We start from the raw sequence: 20,385 nt of genomic DNA, 5'->3' as shown, positions 1-20,385 counted from the left end.
ATGTAAAACTCGATTTAAATTCGATAATACTTAACACTCATAACAATATGATTGGACATTAAACCGAAGCCCTGTGTCCTACAGACTGTGCACGTTAAAGTAGTATGTAAAACTCATTCATTTCTTATTTTTTCCTTTCGAGGTAAACCCATAATTTTCCACACGTTGCCCTCCATAAAATGTCTTAATAACCGTTCAATAAATGACAATGTCAGCTAAGTGCGTGTCACGGGAAAAAAGGAGTTATTTCAAAACTGGGACTAGCCAATTGTCTATTACTAGTGCATAGCAAGTATATTGATCCACAAACTTTTGCATGATATGTTTGAAAGGCTCATTGCTGAGGCTTCTTTCAACACAGTTAAATTCGGATTGGATAACAACGAAAATCCGCATTTGCAGCTTGTAGTTGAGTGAACAAAGACAGAGTGCTGGAAAGTTGGTCAGTTGGTGGATAGGCAATCCTTCGAAAATAATAATTAGGAGATCGCCAAAGACGTTTCAAGTATCATATCTGAAATCCAAAAAGTAGAATGCAATCCTAAGTGGCTATCCTACTAAAGGCTACACAATGTCGGTAAGTACCCTAATTAAACCGGTGTAATCTCGATAGAAATGGATTGAAATTTATTTGAAATTAGGGGCCATAGTATGTAAAGTAAATTTCATTTCATACAATTGATTAGGTGGAAATAAATATTTTTTGATTTTTCGAATAACCAGACAAGATAACACACACCCAGTACCAGCTGATAAAGTCTTAGTATAGCTTGATAATGAATTCTCAAAAAATAATCTTTAAAATATTTATAGGTTAAGACAAATCAGTTCTTCAAATTATCAAATTCAAACAGGAACAAGTTCTCATTGACACACAACGGCAATAACTCTAAAACCACTCATTTGATTATAATCGATTTGGAACCTGACCGAAATATCCATTCTTCCAATAAATATAGAACAAAAAGTCGCAAAACTCACTTCGTTCCATACGTACAAGACCATAAAAGAAATAGAGCACTAAGACATAAAATTCATTGTATTTACCATATTAGAAACAGAGCACTAAGACATAAAATTCATTGTATTTACCATATTAGAAACAGAGCACTAAGACATAAAATTCATTGTATTTACCATATTAGAAACAGAGCACTAAGACATAAAATTCATTTTATTTACCATATTAGAAACAGAGCACTTGGACATAAAATTCATTTCATTTACCACATGAGCAACAGAGCACTAAGACATATAAGTCATTTCATCTACCATAAAAGAAACAGAACATTGAGACATAAAATTCATTTCATTTTTATTAATTATATAAGAAACAGAGCACTTGGACATAAAATTCATTTCATTTACCACATGAGCAACAGAGCACTAAGACATATAGGTCATTTCATCTACCATAAAAGAAACAGAACATTGAGACATAAAATTCATTTCATTTTTATTAATTATATAAGAAACAGAGCACTTGGACATAAAATTCATTTTTATTTATTATATAAGAAACAGAGCACTTGGACATAAAATTTATTTCATTTACCATATAAGAAACAAAGAACTAAGACATAAAATTCATTGTATTTGCCATATAAGAAACAGAGCACTAAGACATAAAATTCATTTCATTTACCACATGAGCAACAGAGCACTAAGACATATATGTCATTTCATCTACCATATAAGTACCTGAGAACTAAGACATAAAATTCATTACATTTACCAAAAAAGAAACAAAACACTGAGACATAAAATTCATTTCATCTTTATTAATTATATAAGAAACAGAGCACTTGGACATAAATTCATTTCATTTACCATATTAGAAACAAAGCACTAAGATATAGAATTCATTCCATTTACCATGAACGAAACAGAACACTGAGACATAAAATTCATTTCATGCGCAAAGTAAACTACAGTTGAATGTTTTTCATTACAGTCACCAGGAGTAAGTAGTAAAGGCAGCTGGGGAAGTCAACTGGAGTTTATTCTGACGTCTATTGGTTGTGCTGTAGGTCTAGGCAATGTGTGGAGATTCCCATACCTGACTTATACCAGCGGTGGAGGTAGGTAACGGAGAGCAAAATGGAAAGCAAAATAGTTTCGTCTAAATCAGTCAAGAATTTGTGGGTGTTTACCTGCCAGAAATATAACACTTTTTAATAACAAGGGCATATTTAATATTTTCCGATTTTTCTGCTTTTTAATAGGGTTCTATCTTATGACAATAAGCCATTACACCAAGTTTATTTGAAATCTGTCGAGAATTGTGCCTTCTAGGCTGTTTACAATCTAGAAATGCAACGCGTATCAAGAACAAAGGCAGTAACTCATATTAAATATTTTTACTTTTTTTTCGATTTACTATAGGGTTCACCTTGGGGTAACAATAAACTTAAGTTTCGTCTAAATCCGTCAATAATTGTGCCTAACAGGCTGTTTACTAAAGCTAAAATTGAACGCATTTTTAAGAACAAGATCAATAACTCTTTTTAACAAAGATGTTTTTGATTTTCAATAGGGTTTATTCAAGGTTGATTACAAACACTCACATTAATTTCTGGGCGTATAAAATGAAACAGAAGAGCAGGAACGAGCCTGGAGAAACTGCTTCAACAATGTACCAAAAATACATGTATCTAGTATTATATGAATCATATCTTGAGTTTTGATAGAAATGGTGGTATGGAGGGACTGCAACATAGAATTACAAACAGACTATGTTTTTATAGGTGTGATTATGTACATCTTTTTCGTCATTTCAGGGGCTTTTCTGGTGCCATACTTTATTTGTCTGGTTTTAATTGGCATCCCTTTATTCTGTATTGATATCAGTTTTGGACAGTTCACCAGTTTAGGGGCAATCGCTGCAACTGGGCGACTTTGTCCTATATTCAAAGGTAGATCTGATAATCCTTTCACCATTACCATTACCATTAATTCGTCAGACAGCACCATCAATATGGGAACATCAACCAGACAACATAGTTCAAAACAGCAACGTAAAGGGTAGATCCCGGATCATCGTCGTCATCATTATTATCGCCATCACTAATGTTATCATAATCTGTAAATAGCACCACCAACATCGGAATAATCAGACTGCAAATATTATGATAACTATGTCATCAGGTGGATGTAGCATCATCTTCGTCTTCACACAGCACCATCAAGCATCAACCAATAAGACCATCGTCATCTTCAATCCTAATCAATTAGCCTGACAGCAACAGCCACAACTTCTCAGGTAGCTGAAGCACAGTGAGGCATGATCAATTTTAGTCGGGATTCACTGGTCATGCGTATATGGTTATCTTTGTCATCCAACTACTTCATCGTCTTAGCCATAGTCATCATTATTGTCTAGTCATTATAATGTCAAATCTCTATTTCAGGTCTGGGGATGTCGATGGTGTGTATTATGACTATTATAATGTTGTACTATAGTGTAGTAATAGCCACTTGTTTCCAGTATCTCTTCGCATCACTCACCAGTTATCTGCCATGGTCGGACTGTTTAAACGAATGGAACACATGCAACTGTAGAGTCAATAAGAACGATACAGGGTATCTCAATAATACTTATATAAATTGTGGTACGTATAATTGTTTTCCTTGGTAAAAGATATCAACTTTAACTGACGTTAAATAAACCAAAAGCTTCATATAGTCTGCGATATTAGCTATTGCTGTAATCATCTTCCAACAACTAGTGTGCGATATCAGCTTTAGCTGTACGCGGACTATCACTTGTTATCAACTACCTAGTCTTCTCCGATATCAACTTCTGATTGAAGACGTTTGGTTTAGCTCGAAGGGGACGTACACTTGTCATCTTCCAACAACTACCTAGTCTCGGATATCAGCTTTAGCTAAAAGCGGTCGTTAACTTGTCATCTTCCAACAACTACCTAGTCTGCAATATTATCTTTAGAATTCAGCTAGAAGCGGACATTAACTTGTCGGAATTATTTATTCTTCATGATTTGTGATTGTTTCATGCAAATAGACATCGTTCTTCCACCCAAAGAGCTGTCCTGTTTAAAGGCCAAGGTCGAGGGTTAATTTGGCTCTTGGATATATATAAATAGTGTCTAGAAGTACTAGAACCGCACGGAAATTGTATATTCCCTTCACATAAGAAATATCACTTTCTATTTCTATATACATGTATGTCTTTTGTATATATATGTCGTCATTTCAACTTTCAAACGCTGATAATTCTGGACACACGTGGATTTGAAGGCTCAAATTTCGACGGTGAGCTGTCAACACTATTACTGATAACTTAGCTTAAAAGCTCCCATTTCTGAGACTAATTTATGATTGATTGGTGAATCTGTCCCTTTGTACCAATGTTCGACCAAGTTTTCTATATTTTCAGATGGCTATATTCCTAGTAAAACTATTTCAGCTGGAGAAGAATATTACACGTAAGTTAATTATTGGTCCTTTGAGTCTTTCGAAACGCCCACATTTCCAGCTCAACAGGTCAAATTCGACTTAAGGCTAGGTACACACAGACATAATAGATGGATAGATGCAAATTACAGAAAGAAACGCAATCAAACATGTATTGTGTTATTGTGGAACATACGGCCTGTTATAATATTTGCTCCACGAGAATGGATAATTTCAAGGATAGGCTACTAAAATGATAATAAATCAAATCCACTCAAATCAGACTATAAAATCTCTTATTATGAGAAAAATTGTCATCTGGGGGTTTATCTGGTAGCCATTTTCAAATATTCGTTCCATACAAGTTTTTGGTATCACTAGAGTGAACTATATTTTCAGGAACCATGTTCTGGGCTTGTCACCTAGCATAAGTGTAGCAGGGTCAGTACAATGGAGGCTATGTTTAAGTCTATTGTTTACATGGTTCGTCGTTTTCTTAGTTCTTATCAAGGGAGTTAAATCTATCGGCAAGGTGAGTCAATATTTTACAGTGCACAATAATTGTGTCTTCATTATGTTTTTGTGAAGTTGTCACTTTACTGAATGTTCGTTTGCAAACGACTGTTTCGATAATTTTCTATATGAATTCACCTAAACTCTCCAAGTTCTGAAGTGAACATGTTTTACTTTGGGTATGTTCTGTGGATTCACTGTCAAAAGTTCCATGGGAATTCAATTTCAACCGTGGCCACTTCCAAATATTTTATCGTTTTACATATTGAAACATGAAGTTTTGTGGCCCTTGCACGTCTCCCCCCCACCTAATGTTTCCTAAGAACGCTACTATGATCAGAGTTATTTGGTGTTCAAATGTTTCACCAAAATGTTGTTTTGGATTTCGGGTTTTATTTTGCGGTTCGGATCGTTAGTACTTGGTTTATTTATTTGTTATAGCGTTAATATTGGTAAGGGAGTGTGGTATTTTGATTGTTTCAGGCAGTGTATGTGTTTACCATTCTACCCTACATTCTACTGACAGTATTATTGATAAGGGGGGTAACTCTTACCGGATATCAAGACGGTATCGCCTATTACCTTAATCCTAAAGTAGAACTGCTGGCCGAGCCTTCGGTAAGTGTTACACAATGATTAACTCATAAATCCAATATGAGTATGAGTGAATATCCACAATTACCAGTTTATCTTGCTTAAAGGGTTGAGATATTAAGCACCGATTCCCGCTGAAGCCCCGCGTGCTACAGTCAGTCAGTGTGCGTTGGAAATTGAAATTTAGTAGTTATTATCCCTGTGCAAGCAACATTGTCCCCATTGCTCACAACGTTAGAGTGTACATTGGCCCAAAGTGAAGCACATACATAGGTCGTAAACATCCGTCGTATTTCAATACATGAATATAAAAAGACCGATACACCAAAAACTGCCAAAATAGCTATCAGAGACTGGATAAGCTGCAGATGTTTCGGACTAAAATATAAACAGCAAAACTCTTTCTACCATTTCATGAGCAGATGATATCATCATAAGAACGTCGGGGTCAAAAAGCAAATCAATTCGATTTTTTTACAGACATGGTCGGACGCAGCCGTTCAGATTTTCTACTCCACTAGTACAAGTAGTGGAGCGTTGATAGCTATGTCTAGTTTTAATAGTTTTAAAAATAATACATTTAGGTGAGTATTAACACCCTCGAGGTCCTAGTGCCCTGCTTTCAATGGTCAAACAAAGTTTCTACTGAACGAATCTAGTTACATTATTAGGATAAAATCCACACAAATAAAATGTAGTTTTCTTCATTTCGAAAGTACACTTTGGTGAGTTGTAACATCGTTTTAAAAATATTTAATTTCGGAAAGGGGAGTTCATGGAGAATTTTAGAAGAGGTGGTCTTTGATCAGTTGGGTAGTTTCCGTTAATCTTCATAAAATAATACATTTAGGTGAGTAGTGACGCCCTGGACCTTGTACTAATAATAACATTTATTGTTTAAAGACCAATACACATAAGTCTCAACAGTCTAACAAATAGAATATAAAGATACGCTTAAAAGCATTAAATCACCCTCTAAGTGATACTACGTCTTAGAATGAACATCAAATTTAATTCTCAAGAATGGTCGATATTAGTATATATTCATCAGCGAAATTACCTGGTGTCATAAAGTTACAACAGAATCCCTGTAAAATCTAGAAAATTGGAAAATTTATAAAACCAAGTAAATATTGAAAAACGCTTAATCATAATATTAGGGCAGAGGTGTCCTTGGCACCTTGAATATTGATTGTACATTTCCTTCAATGTATAAAACAAACTAAAATCCAAATAAACTACTCATTGAGGCCGTGAAGGATTATTATGTCCTCTAAGGGCGTCATGTATAGCGCAAACAAAACTGGCCTTAAGACTGATTCTGATTCTATAGAGCACACTGACACTTTTTGAGATCAACCTCATATCATATTGTTTATCTCGGTACGCAAACTGAAATTTGCCATACAAGTTGTTAGTAATAAAATAAGGACGAAAACGCGATAGAACATACTTCTCTAGAAACTTGTCCTAAAAAGAGCAGTTAGAAACAGGACGATAGTTTTTCAGGATATTCTGATCCATCCCTAGTGGACCCTAATAGTGGTAGCCATGTTTCGTATTTTCGTTGTTTACAGGGAATCACTGAAATTGCTCCTGGGAGAAAACAAATGTAATAAAATAAACTCTCATGATGTTGAGCTATGATAGTAGTGGCCGGTGTCGAGCGCGAAGCAGACAATGCTTACTCTTTTCGAAACACCTGATGGTACTTCTTCTTGGTCCACTACTATAATATTTTTACTCTTGATTTTGCCATTCTTTGGACGAGATTTTGATTACCTATGCTATAAATACACTCATATCCATTCCTCGAAATCCAATTTCATACTTATTGTTAAAAACTAAAAACGTCGACTCTCTCACACTTCATAAAATCGTCCTTGTTATTCCAGAAATTTTCCATCGTATGACGTAACCTCCTACTTGTCTAAGGTCCGCTTTTGAACAATACCTTTTTATAAAGATTTATATTCAATCGTCTTGCAGATTGGTTGGTAAATGGCAAGCTTCTAGACGCCTGCCTATTAATCGTGTACTTTCTATAATCAAGTGCAATCTAAACATCCCTGTGACAATGCTGTATTTGTTACCTCTAGGGAATATCTATAGTGCTGGGTATCGTCAATCATGCCACGATACGATACGTATTGCGATACAAGGGTTAAGAGACGATACATATGGGGTAATGGAATAAAAATTAACATTTTATCTTCACAGTTTTAATATTTATTCATTTATAACTTTAAATAACTGTGATATTTGGTTATATAGTTAATAGAAGTAGGTTAGCCTCCACTGTCTTATTTCGCCCCATTTTACACTTATATTTTATGTGAGATTGGCATCTCGGGGCCTAACTGGCACAAAAAAATTTCATTCATAATTCAATAGGAGACCATCGGAAAAAATCGACCAATTTTCAAAAATTGGCCATGTTGAGGCTTCGTCATTGACTGGCCAGTAACACAAAAAGACATGAAAATACCATTATATTGGAATTTTTGCGATAATCACAGATCTGAAGGCACACTGTGATTAGGTTTGTGCCAATTCCATCAATAAATACGGCAAAACCCTACTACTGGGGACTGTGCAAAAATTTGCCATATAGGGGCTTCGTCTTTGACAGGCTAGTCCTCCATATTGGGTATCCGTCGCTGGCCAGATTTTAGAAACTATAGGAATAAATAGCATTTCCACCCATTGTACACCTTAATATCTTAGATTGGCATCCCAGGATCTCACTGACACTAAATATTTCATTCATATTTCGATATTGGGCATGTAGAGGCTTCATCATTGACTGGCCAGTAAAACAGTTATATTGGAATTATTTTTTTTTTTTATCTGAAGGTAGCATGTGATTGAGTACGTGGTATGACGCGAGTAAGCAAAATGTCGGAGTTTTGACATACAAGAACAGTGATATAGTTCAGAGGATGTTTTCTCATGAAGGCTCGATTGATGTTCCGCTTTGTTTATTGTCGTCTATTATTTTTACAGAGATTCGCTACTGATTCCTATAGTCAATGCCTTGACCAGTTTCTATGGAGGGTTCGCTACATTCGCTATACTTGGATTCATGGCCAACGAACAAGGCGTTCAAGTACCGGATGTTACCACTCAAGGTATTGCTTATTATCACATAATAATATGTTGGACCTAAATAAGTTAAGGCGGATACCACGGTTCGATTAAGATTGATAAATTTTATTAGCAATGAATCACACAATTTCAATTTTGGCTAAACAAGTAAAATTTTGATTAGCATTTAATAAATAATCGGTAACAATTCAGAATTTTCTGGTTACTGGTTCTGTATACTTCAGATAAATCTTGTTAGACGTTAGATACTTGTATTATGTAGACCGCCAAGGGCTGCCGCATATTTCTAGTTTTGGCAATAATATACAGTTGTATTTGATTCGCAGATAGTTGTGATATATTCTTAAATTCGGTTAATCATAGTAAAATATTTGATCGCAAAAGAGATCATTTAGAGTGGCAAAGTGCAATTCGATACTGTTGAAATTGAACTCTGGAAGATACTATTATTAACCACAGCTCTACATATTAAATCACGAGAGAGAGTATTCTCGTTGTTGAGTCTTTGCTCCTATTCAGTAGGTTCGCTTGCTTTGAACCAAAGACGTCTGACTGAAAATTGAAATGGTGCAAATTGATGAGATCAGTGTTCCCGGTACACACAGAAAGTTTAGAAAACTTTAAAACAAATAGTGGCCATTCATTTATCATTTCTAATCACATCACACATGTGTCAAAAGTAAAAGAAAAATAGTTCAATATTACTCAGTAGAGTAACCTCTTAACACGTAACAAAAAAAACTTTAACGTTTGAGTAACAGCAAATGCAAATAGCGACAGTAGCGATTGGTCTCTACTTCCCAAATACATCTTTACCGTTTATAAGACGAAAATTATATAATTCTAATTGACTTTAGCGTTATTATTGCATGATAGCTTTTATGTATTTCAGTTATAGTTCTACTCTCTTTCAGGACCTGGATTGGCGTTTGTTGTGTATCCTGAAGCTTTGTCCAAGATGCCTGTGGCCCCTCTCTGGTCGTTTTTGTTCTTTCTAATGATGGTTTCACTTGGGATTAGTTCTATGGTAGGTTATCATCGGCTTTAGCTGACAGGCCGTATAATAATCATCAATAGCTTTCCTATTATCAGCATGAGTATCATTCTCAAGAGCAATACATATAATCGTCATTCCAGCATCACAACGTAGTCTTCGCTAAAAAAGAAATAATAGTGGGCCCACATTATCCTCATTATCATCATAGGCACCCTCAACAGAGTATTTACCGTCACCATCTCAGCAGCATCCACCACGCTGTCAATATCATTATTATCATCTCCAAAAGCTTACTTGCCATCATCATCTCCTTCATCTAGTCCGAAACATCTGCCTCTATTCCAGTCTCTGGTGGACATTTTGACAGTTGTCAGGGCTCTACACCAGCTGACATCTGTCCAAATAGCTATCAGTGGCTGGAATAGAGACAGATGTTTCGGTCTACTCCTTAAGCGTGCACCACGGTGAAATCACTATAACCATCATAGTCAAAAATCATCATCATTATATACTCCAGCCAAGTAAGCATCCACCACGCTGTCATTATCATCATCACCATCATTATTATGAGCAACATCAAAAGCTTACTAGTCATCATCATCTCCTTCACCATGCTCCGTGGTGACGTCACTATCACTATCATTAGTCAAATCGCCTGCATCTACATTATTATCATTATCATCATCATGTCCTACAGTCCAGCAGCATCCAACACGCTGCCATAATCATTATCATCATGTCCTACAGTCCAGCAGCATCCAACACGCTGCCATTATATTTATCATCATCATCATATCCTCCAACCCAGCAGCATCCAACACACTGTCATTATCATTATCATCATCATCATATCCTCCAACCCAGCAGCATCCAACACTGTGTCATGCTCATAAACAAAAATCGTCATCCTCAAAAATCCATTCAGATGAAAATCTAGCTCAACACTTTTATTCTTTTGACAGCTGACTGGTGTGGAAACGTTTAATATGTCAATAATGGACGCATATCCTAAGTATCTAGTACATTATAGAAGCTACTTACTCAGAGGTGGTGTTTGTTGCATTGGTTTCCTGTTGGGAATTGCTCAAATTACTCAGGTATGTGTACTGTTGCATTGATTTTTTATTGGGAATCTCTCAAATTACTCCTGGAGCTACCTCTTCACTCGGATAACAGACCTTGGAAAGTCATCCCTAAAAGCCCTACGCTAAACTGTAATTAATTGTAATAGAGTTTTATTCTATATTTGACAGGGTGGAAGTTATATTACCAATTTATTAGATACATATATTGGTGGATTCCCTCTGTTGGTGGCTGGACTCTTTGAAATAATAGTTATCATTTACATTTATGGTAAGGCCCTCAGTTTCATTGAAACATGACACTTCAGTAACAATCTTAGATACTAGCTTACGTCCTGGAAATTTCTGTTAATATGAACTCGGTAGTCCACGTAGTTATTCATGTTAAATTATTTACGTTGGGTGATTCAAGCCGACACAGGACCGACGTTGAGAAACACTGTTCGTGGCAATAGGAATTTTGTTATCTTGAGGAGGATTGGAGCACAAGGCACGTCATTGCCTAGTAGACGACAATCCAATTCGTTACCGACTGAGACATTCTACTGTCAACTCTGTACCCTAAGAATCCACTTAACTGAAAATACTTTTGTTATATTGTGCTTTTACGCTAGATGTCAGTTTTCTATTACTATTACACTTATGTCATTCATGATGTCGACCATAAAACTTCCCAATTGTGCCCACTCATCTGCTTTCAGGTCATAAAAGGTTCTCCTCAGATATAGTAATGATGGTTGGAGAAAATATGTTTACTAAATATATCTATAAAGGTTATTTCGTGTGGTGTTGGTTGATAATCACACCTGCTGCAATCTTCGTAAGTTACAATTCATTTCTCCTGTTCAGTGATTGCGAACAATTTATTTAGTTATTTATTTATTTTATTTTTTTTTGTGTGTATCATCCCTAGCCATTAGGTCAATCAAGGATATACAGGCTATGTATTGGGTATATAAAGGGATATTTTCGTCTCGATAGTAGATTTTGCCTCTAAGGAGAGATTAGTGCCAGCTATCTGTAGTACTTTGAAATGAATTAAATGATTAGTTCTTCCGTAGTTAAAGAAATAAACGTAATATATTGAATGAAAAGTAGGACGTAAAACTCCATTCATTTTATTTTCTGAAACATAGTACAGGTCAATAGAGGCAAAAATCATAATCATAATCATTATAATATGTAGTTACAGAGACATTTGGAGAATTTGTTTTCTTTATTTTCAGGCATGTATTATATCAAAATGTATCGACTACGAATCAATTGTTGATGAACCAGTGTATCCCGGATGGTCGGGAGTTCTTGGATGGTTCGCCGCTATGACACCCATCGCTTTAATTCCCGGATACTTTCTTTACTATCTCATCAGAAACTGGAAAACACAGGTACTCGTAGCTATTTCTTCCATATCGCAGACTGTACCTGACTTGCCACACTGTCAAGGTTATAATCGTATGAATATAAGCTTACCTCATCTGAGTTATCTGAACTAATAGTTATTGAAAGCGTCCGGCTCGTATGTAATAAATAAACGTGACAATGGAAATTTATTTTTTTTCCAGACTTTTAGAGAGATGTTTAAACCAGCAAAAGAATGGGGGCCGTTTAATTCAGAGCATCGTGAAGGCATTTACGCTCGGCACGTAGAGATGAAAGATACGAATATAGAACACGATGGTGGCAAAGTCCTTGAAGCTAAAATCGAGAATGGTTTAGATAGTGGAGTTGCAAATGAAGGATTCGATAATAAAGAATAGGGGCACGGTGGCGGCTGCAGAATTGTGTATTCGGAGGAGCGACCCCCGGTAAAAAATTGTATTTAAAGGACTTAAATTTTGATTAGATAGATGTGATCACACAATTGCAGAATATAACAAACATGTCTTTAGACAACTTTACAAACATTACGATCTGATACTTTGATAGTATTTACAATAAAAAAGTTATGTAGTAAATCTAATTTCTTCTTTGTTTCATCCCAGTTCCTTCTGTCATTGAAGCAGGCTGCGTGGCTGACATGGAAAAAGCGTCAATCGTTCATGTGGGGCAATAAATCGAGTTAAGAAATCAGTAAAGGACACCTCTTTATGACCCTTAAACTTAACTTTCCAGAAAGCTAGTGCGTACTATGTTTTATTATACAAGCTGTACACGTTAAAGGTCTCTCGATTGGAAGCAACGAACTAAAGCAGGTGTTCCTGGCAATATTTCTTTCGGTTTTTTGTTGTTCCAGCAATCATTCTCCATTGTAAATCAAAATGAAAATAATGATTATGTACCTGCTGTACCAAGGGTAAGAAGTCGTATGACCTTGCATACCTTCAAATACAAAATACACTAGACTTATGTTGTTCACGCTACGAAAGATAAATCCTTGTGACTAGCAAAATATGCTAATTTCTATCATTATTTACAACACTTATAAAGCCGGCAAACCGGATAACAGCACATATCCTTAAAAAGCAAACAACCTTAATCAAAGTACGAGATAGAAAACTCAAACCTAATTTGGACCTAACTTCTAAATGTCACTAACAAATATTGACAGAAGCTGAAAAGTGAATTGACTAGTTTTTTCAACCAATAAGAAAACCTGTTAGAACATTCAATGTCATTATTGTCCAATGGTATCGATCGTTGCAAATTGTCGTCTACTATAAAATTGGCTAAAAGTGTTCGTCTGTAAGTTGTGGTATAAAAGAGAAGGTGAATAAACGAATGCATCATTTCTCACGTGGGATTGCTTAAAGCCTAGTGAGAACTTTACCTATTTATTTTTTTTACAACTTTGCAAATTGAGGTCTTTCTTGAAAACAACTAACTGTCACCATGGTAAGTGAAGTTTTTTTTTCCTTTAGTTTTGAAATACTGAGCGCACACAGATAATCTGATCAAGCCTATTTTTCTTCCAGAAAATAGGCCTATGCGTTTCACATAGCAGCGCAATTTTACGGGAGCCACTGGCTTTGTCCTAAAAGGAAAAAGAAAGCCAGGAGCTGACTTGTCAGATTATCCATGGAATTATTTTTGTGAAACAAAAGTTGGTAGGCCTACTGATAATAAAACTTTGGTGGAATGTCGGAATCGATTTCAAATCGATTTCTTTATGCAGATGACAATATTGTGACAATCTAAATATGCCGGGTATAAAGATTGAAATTCCGGTCGGTGCAACAGGTTGTATGGCCACGCCCACAAATTTCTGTAAGATCAGTAGACACTAGAAGTTTAGACAGAAACGTATTGAAGGGATGTAATCGTCTATATATTAACTATGCGTGCTGATAGATCCCAGTTTCTAATTATCCGTAGATTGGGGTTGATTTTGTCGCCCTTGCTGTACCATAGAAGACTCGAATAAAAGAGTTTAAAAGAGGTTTTCTCAGCATTGTGTGTATCGGAACACTGATAGCGTCGATTTCCACCATTCAATCAGACGTCTGTGGAAATCTACAAGTTTAGTGTTCCCGTTCACGTAATCTTTTTTTTAAGAGAAACTCTAAGAGAAACTCTTTACAATCCCTTTAATTTTCTCTCTTCCATGCTGTAGATTTCTTAGACGATCAACGTCGTAATGCAATAGCACACACGTATATATGCCACTCATATTTAATCAAATGACAGTGTATGTAGATTGGATGTTCCTCATCTTTTTGAGATATTTAATGTCCAAACCCCCAAAATAAAGAGAAATAACACAAGAGTGGATGCTATACTGTCGTACAGGGGATAATAAAGAAGGATGGGTATATGGGAATGTGAAATTTGACATCAAGACTATGATTCTAAATGTCGTCTGTTGTAACAGGTTGTCTCGTCTGTTTACTCTGTCAATATTGGAACAGACGAGACAAAATTTCTGTATGCAGTGTAAATTAACCCATCTTGGTGTTGGTGTTTAACAAAATTTCTAGTAAACCATCACCAAGCTTTCGGTTGCAATTTGTAAACCGGACAAACACCAGGCATCGCTTAAAGCTTGATTCGGGAAAGGTGTTATTGCTCCCAAATGCATGGCAGCTCTGAGCTACAAATATAGATTGCCACCAGGGCTCTGTGCAAGCATTAAGTGATAGCTAGCAGAAACCTTGCACATGAAACTCAGTTGGTTGGCGAGAAATTTAAATATGAAAATAACAATAGTAGTAGTGCAAATTCTGCACTCACGCGACAAATCTTTATCGCAAGATAACGAGAATCTGAGCTACAAACGGAGATTGCCACAGGCTGTATACGCGTTTGATCATGAGACCTTATTTTAGAAACTGAAAAGTAGTTCAGGCAAATCTGTTACCATTGCAATGTACAAGCGTACAACTGTGCAAGCAAACAAAAACATTGCATATAAAACTCAATTGGCAAGTTGAGAAATGTAAATATAAAAAAAAAGAATGATATAAACTATGTATGTCATGGTGTTCTATTATAATACGTGACATATTTCAAATTAATGAAGAATTAGAAACAGTCGCAAGATGTTGCCAAAGTTTAGTTAAGAATTGAGTCATTCTACTAAAACGTATAAAATATGCCAGGTACATAAATAACGTGACTGAAAGAGAAAACCGCGAGGTTAAGTCATTAGGCTTATAAAAGACGTTTTCTTGCCTTTGTATGTGTATCGGCAATCTACTCAAAATGAGATTACAAATTCGTATCTTTTGTTTGTTTTCTGATATTTTGTTTTTTGTTTCCAATGTTATCTAACAAGATAAACAATCTCAATCTAATGACCCAAAGAGTATCTATGATACAATACTAACATATTTTCACTTTTAAAATAGTGCTCAATTATATATCAATTATTGTAGGGCGATATAGAAATATTAAACAGAATCTGAAACATGTAGTTACTCAAGAGTTTCACAGTTCGCGGTCTTTGCCATGTCTACACTTCGAGCCAAGTTCGGAACGTTTGTGACCTGTTCTTGCGAGCATTTATGATGGAAAGCTTTTCAGTAAACGTATTTTAGACAGAAATCAGAATTGCCCCCATTGATCCTCGCCTCAATGAAAAACAAAAGCACCAAGAATTTGATCCAAGATGTTTCTTGTTTTTTTCAGCGCGAGTGTATCTCTATCCATGTTGGTCAAGCTGGTGTCCAGATGGGCAATGCCTGTTGGGAGTTGTACTGTTTAGAACATGGTATCCAACCCGATGGTTTAATGCCCAGTGACAAAACGTCAGGGGTTGCTGACGACTCGTTCAACACTTTCTTCAGCGAAACCGATGCTGGCAAACACGTACCAAGAGCAGTTTTCGTTGATTTGGAGCCAACCGTAGTCGGTAAGTATCGTCTAGTCGTAGACTTAGAATTCACTTGTTTTGGACGAGGCATTAACCCATGACATACAAGGAGCAGCGAGATCTAGCTAATAAGACCATCATGGTGATACTAAAGAGTAAAGTGACCCAATAGAATCAGATACCAAACATAAAAATCCCCAGCGTGGAAAGTTTATTTTGGGGTAAGGTACTAAATTGTTAAGCTACCCTTTGAACCATATACTGACCTTAAAAATTCAACATAAAAACTTTCACAGTAAAAGGTCAATTTGGGTGGAGAAATCTAAGATAAGGCCTACACACTACTATGCAATTTTAATGACTAAATACTAATGCGATACTTTCAGTTACTAAAAATGAACAAATGGTAGGTAGTCTAAATTATTAAGAAATTCATTTCAATCTATTTCGTGGGAGAATTTTCTGGATGAAAATAGTTTGTATGATCAAGAATATTTTCCACGGGTTATTTAAGGTGAAAGGTCAAATTATATTAAAGGTCAATAAGATGATGTTTATATACACCTGTGTAAAGAATTGAGAGTTTCTTCCTCAAAAGTAAACAGTGGCGTGTTTAAAGGATTGACTCATCAAGCTCATCTCACAGGCACTTGTTACGTTAATCCGAAATCTTGAGACTGTTAACTGGATTCAGATAGCTACCGGTACTTACTGTCGTCAAGCATAAAAGCTTATTTACTCATACATAGCTTGATTCAACCAAAAACACATTAAATTTTATCCAGCTTCCAATAGCTTTTATTGACATTAGCTAGAAACTTGTCGGTTCTCGGTTGAGACCTATCAGTAAACAATAACATATATTAACTCTTATCTATCTTCTGATATCGATTATCGGCACTTAGAAACTTCTGATAGCGATTGTTGACACTTGTCAGCTAGTTATAAACTTGCTGACTCTTACTTAGCTTCTGATAGCTATTGTTGACATTAATAAGCTAGATAGAAATTTCAGTAAACAAAAACATATATAGCATATATGACTCTAAGCTAGCTATTTTTGACATTTGTAAGCTCGCTTGAAACTTGCTGTTTCTCGGCTGAGAGCTATCAGTAAACACTAACATAAATTAACTCTTATCAGTCTTTTGATGGCGATTGTTGACATTTGTAGGCTAGCTAGAAACTTCCTAATTCCCGGTTAAGAGCTATCAGTAAACAAAAATATATATTAACTCTTAGCTAGCTTCTAATAGCGATTGTTGACACGTGTCATCTAGTTAGAAACTTGCTGGCCCTTACTAAGCTTCTGATAGCTATTGTCGACAGTAAGCTAGGTACAAACTTGATGATCCTCGGCTAAGAGATATCAGTAAATAAAAACATATATTAACCCTGAGATAGCGATTATTGACACTTGCCAGCTAGTTATAAACTTGCTGACTCTTACTTAGTCTCTGCTAGCAATTGTTGACAGGTGGTAGTTACATAAAAACTAAGTAGCTTAGTTAGTTGACAACACTGTCAACTAGAGTAGGTAAGAGTCAGCAAGTTTCTAGCTAGCCATCAATAATCAACAATAACTATCACAGAAATTTTAAGAGTTTGCAAGTTTCGGGCAAAGCTCCAACCACTTGTTGTACATGTCTTTATAAATACATGTACACTCTTGTCGTTTAGATCGTATCTATAAATGGTATTCCATATTTAGAGCAAACTTTAGGAGTGTCTATTATACTTTTGTTATACAGTTTCACCCTTAACACATTAAGCCACATGATAAAAAATGAATACAATCTAAAAAAAATTCTTACGTAATCTTTACAATTGACTTCAAAAACATAAGGTTATACTTTTTAAGTCTATCTGCTTTTTTTCTGTCGTGCGTTCACTGCCAAATAATTTTTTTTTTTGCTTAAAAGTTTTGGGTTTCAAAAGTATACGCCTATTAGAATGTAGCAAATAGAGTTTATATTATAGTTTTGTACTAAGGTTGATAAATAAAAATACCAGTCAACATTCAGCGTTGACAAATGCAGTCACAGAATGACATTGGGTGTTACGGATGAGTGAGCTATTCGTTGTTGCCAAAAGTATTTGAACAGAGCCTTAAAATCAAATTTAAAGAAATGGTTTTAATTGTGATTTGAAGGCTAGTTTAAACAATAGGGCATTTTAAAAGATTCAACTTATTGAAGTCGAGGAAGACATTCAAAATGGTTGTGAACTGCGTTCGTGTTTTATTGCCATTAGAAGCATAGTACTTAGTTTCGTGTGTATTAGTGTGCAACAAATATTAGTCTACTAGATAAACATGAAGGTTGAAGAACACGAGATTCTCAATGTGTCAGTATATTCTCACTTCGTTTATCATTGCAGATGAAGTCCGAACTGGTACTTATCGTCAACTCTTCCATCCTGAACAACTCATCACCGGTAAGGAAGATGCTGCTAATAACTATGCACGAGGTCATTACACCATTGGTAAGGAGATCGTCGATAGCGTTCTCGATAGGATCCGAAAGCTTACCGATAACTGCACCGGACTTCAAGGATTCCTCATCTTCCACAGCTTTGGTGGAGGAACCGGATCTGGTTTTTCTTCCTTGTTGATGGAACGATTGAGTGTCGACTACGGCAAGAAATCCAAACTAGAATTTTCCATCTACCCAGCTCCACAAGTTTCAACTGCTGTTGTCGAGCCTTACAACTCTATCCTAACAACCCATACCACTTTGGAGCATTCCGACTGTGCCTTCATGGTGGACAACGAGGCCATCTACGACATCTGTCGACGAAACCTCGACATCGACCGACCAACGTACACCAATCTTAATCGTCTGATTGGTCAAATCGTCAGCTCCATCACTGCTTCATTAAGATTTGACGGTGCTCTTAATGTTGATCTCACTGAGTTCCAAACTAACTTGGTCCCTTATCCACGAATTCATTTCCCATTGGCCACATACGCACCGGTCATCTCCGCAGAAAAAGCCTTCCACGAACAAATTTCTGTAGCTGAAATAACCAACGCCTGTTTCGAGCCAGCCAACCAGATGGTCAAATGTGATCCTCGCCATGGTAAATACATGGCTTGCTGTTTATTATACCGAGGTGATGTTGTTCCCAAGGACGTCAATGCTGCCATTGCTACCATCAAGACCAAGAGAACCATCCAATTCGTCGACTGGTGTCCAACTGGTTTCAAAGTCGGTATCAACTACCAACCACCAACTGTTGTACCAGGAGGTGATTTGGCTAAGGTCCACAGAGCAATGTGCATGTTAAGCAACACGACTGCTATTGCAGAAGCTTGGGCTCGTCTTGATCATAAATTTGATCTCATGTACGCCAAGAGGGCTTTCGTCCATTGGTATGTAGGTGAAGGTATGGAAGAGGGTGAATTCTCTGAAGCCAGAGAAGATTTAGCTGCTCTAGAGAAAGATTATGAAGAAGTTGGAATTGATTCAAATGATGGCGAGGGCAATGACGATGGCGATGAATATTAAGTATACGAATCTCTTCCAACCGCGAATCTCAATAAAATATGTATTTAGATATTTCGTTTTCTTTCTTCGGTGAGTCACTTCATGCATTCAAGATCAAGTCACAGATCTAGTCCTATTTTTAAAAAATATAATCCTTATTGCATTCTGATGAATTTGAGATACAGGTTGGGTCTGTGAAATAAAAGATCAGTGCATATTAATTATTTACTCAGACTTCCAAATAATAAATTACGTCTTGCAAATCTGGCCCTATCAATTCCTCAAATGTGATAAATAGATCTGATTTCGTCACAATCATAGGCCCCTATCTAAATATTACGCCTCTAAGGAACGATATCAAGAACGAAGTGGTAAAGGCGACAGTCTAAACCTTTGCTTTGTTGAAATGCATAATAACTGTTCGTCAACTTTTCATCCTAAAAGAGATATTCAGCCACAAGAGCTGTTAGGGAAATATAGATATAATTATACATACCCCTTTGAAACGATTTTTGTCCTTGATAACAAGCCAATAACGAACTATTCATGGAAGGTTGTAAATGAAAAAAATATCGCTTTCGGAGTCGGAGATGTTTGTCGCCGACTAGTCTTGTTAAGAGTTTCACCAACTGGCACGGGCACAGGAAGAGACAAAAAACTCCAGTCGGTCGTTTTTCACCATGTCGATAATCACGTGCAGATCATGCAATTGAAAGAAAATGAATCTGATAATGACGGCCTCTCTTGCAGACGATAAAAATGTCGGAGACAATTATCAAACTTGTTTGATATTATAAATCCTGTCGGGGACGCGATCTTGTCGTGGAAGCACGGGCACACGCGAGATTAACTCAAGACTCCAATAGGCGACAAAAATCTCATACCAAGACCGCTCGTGTGCTCTCACCTTTAAATGTATAGTTTACGGAGAGATTTTTC

General features: G+C 36.3%; 2 protein-coding genes across 2 annotated transcripts; both read left to right on the top strand.

Moving 5' to 3' along the window:
• Positions 1 to 270: 270 nt before the first annotated feature.
• LOTGIDRAFT_238321 (hypothetical protein) lies at positions 271 to 12,668 on the top strand. The gene is made up of 15 exons (XM_009049896.1): positions 271 to 577; positions 1,955 to 2,081; positions 2,781 to 2,915; positions 3,411 to 3,611; positions 4,400 to 4,448; positions 4,816 to 4,948; positions 5,413 to 5,547; positions 6,004 to 6,107; positions 8,530 to 8,654; positions 9,546 to 9,658; positions 10,591 to 10,725; positions 10,882 to 10,981; positions 11,412 to 11,530; positions 11,937 to 12,095; positions 12,273 to 12,668. The coding sequence occupies exons 1-15, from the start codon at positions 572 to 574 to the stop codon at positions 12,465 to 12,467; spliced, it is 1,836 nt and encodes a 611-aa protein (XP_009048144.1). The 5' UTR covers positions 271 to 571; the 3' UTR covers positions 12,468 to 12,668.
• A 784-nt stretch (positions 12,669 to 13,452) lies between these two features.
• On the top strand, positions 13,453 to 19,513 carry LOTGIDRAFT_200382 (hypothetical protein). The gene is made up of 3 exons (XM_009049895.1): positions 13,453 to 13,542; positions 15,775 to 15,997; positions 18,338 to 19,513. Exons 1-3 carry the CDS (start codon positions 13,540 to 13,542, stop codon positions 19,465 to 19,467), a joined length of 1,356 nt encoding a protein of 451 aa, XP_009048143.1. The 5' UTR covers positions 13,453 to 13,539; the 3' UTR covers positions 19,468 to 19,513.
• The last annotated feature ends 872 nt before the right edge of the window (positions 19,514 to 20,385 follow it).

The sequence above is a fragment of the Lottia gigantea genome, assembly GCF_000327385.1.
Source record: "Lottia gigantea unplaced genomic scaffold LOTGIsca_140, whole genome shotgun sequence".
NCBI classification, from domain to species: Eukaryota; Metazoa; Mollusca; class Gastropoda; family Lottiidae; genus Lottia; species Lottia gigantea.
The sequence above is the reverse complement of the archived record's forward strand: the minus strand, read 5'-3'. Positions and strand labels throughout refer to the sequence as shown.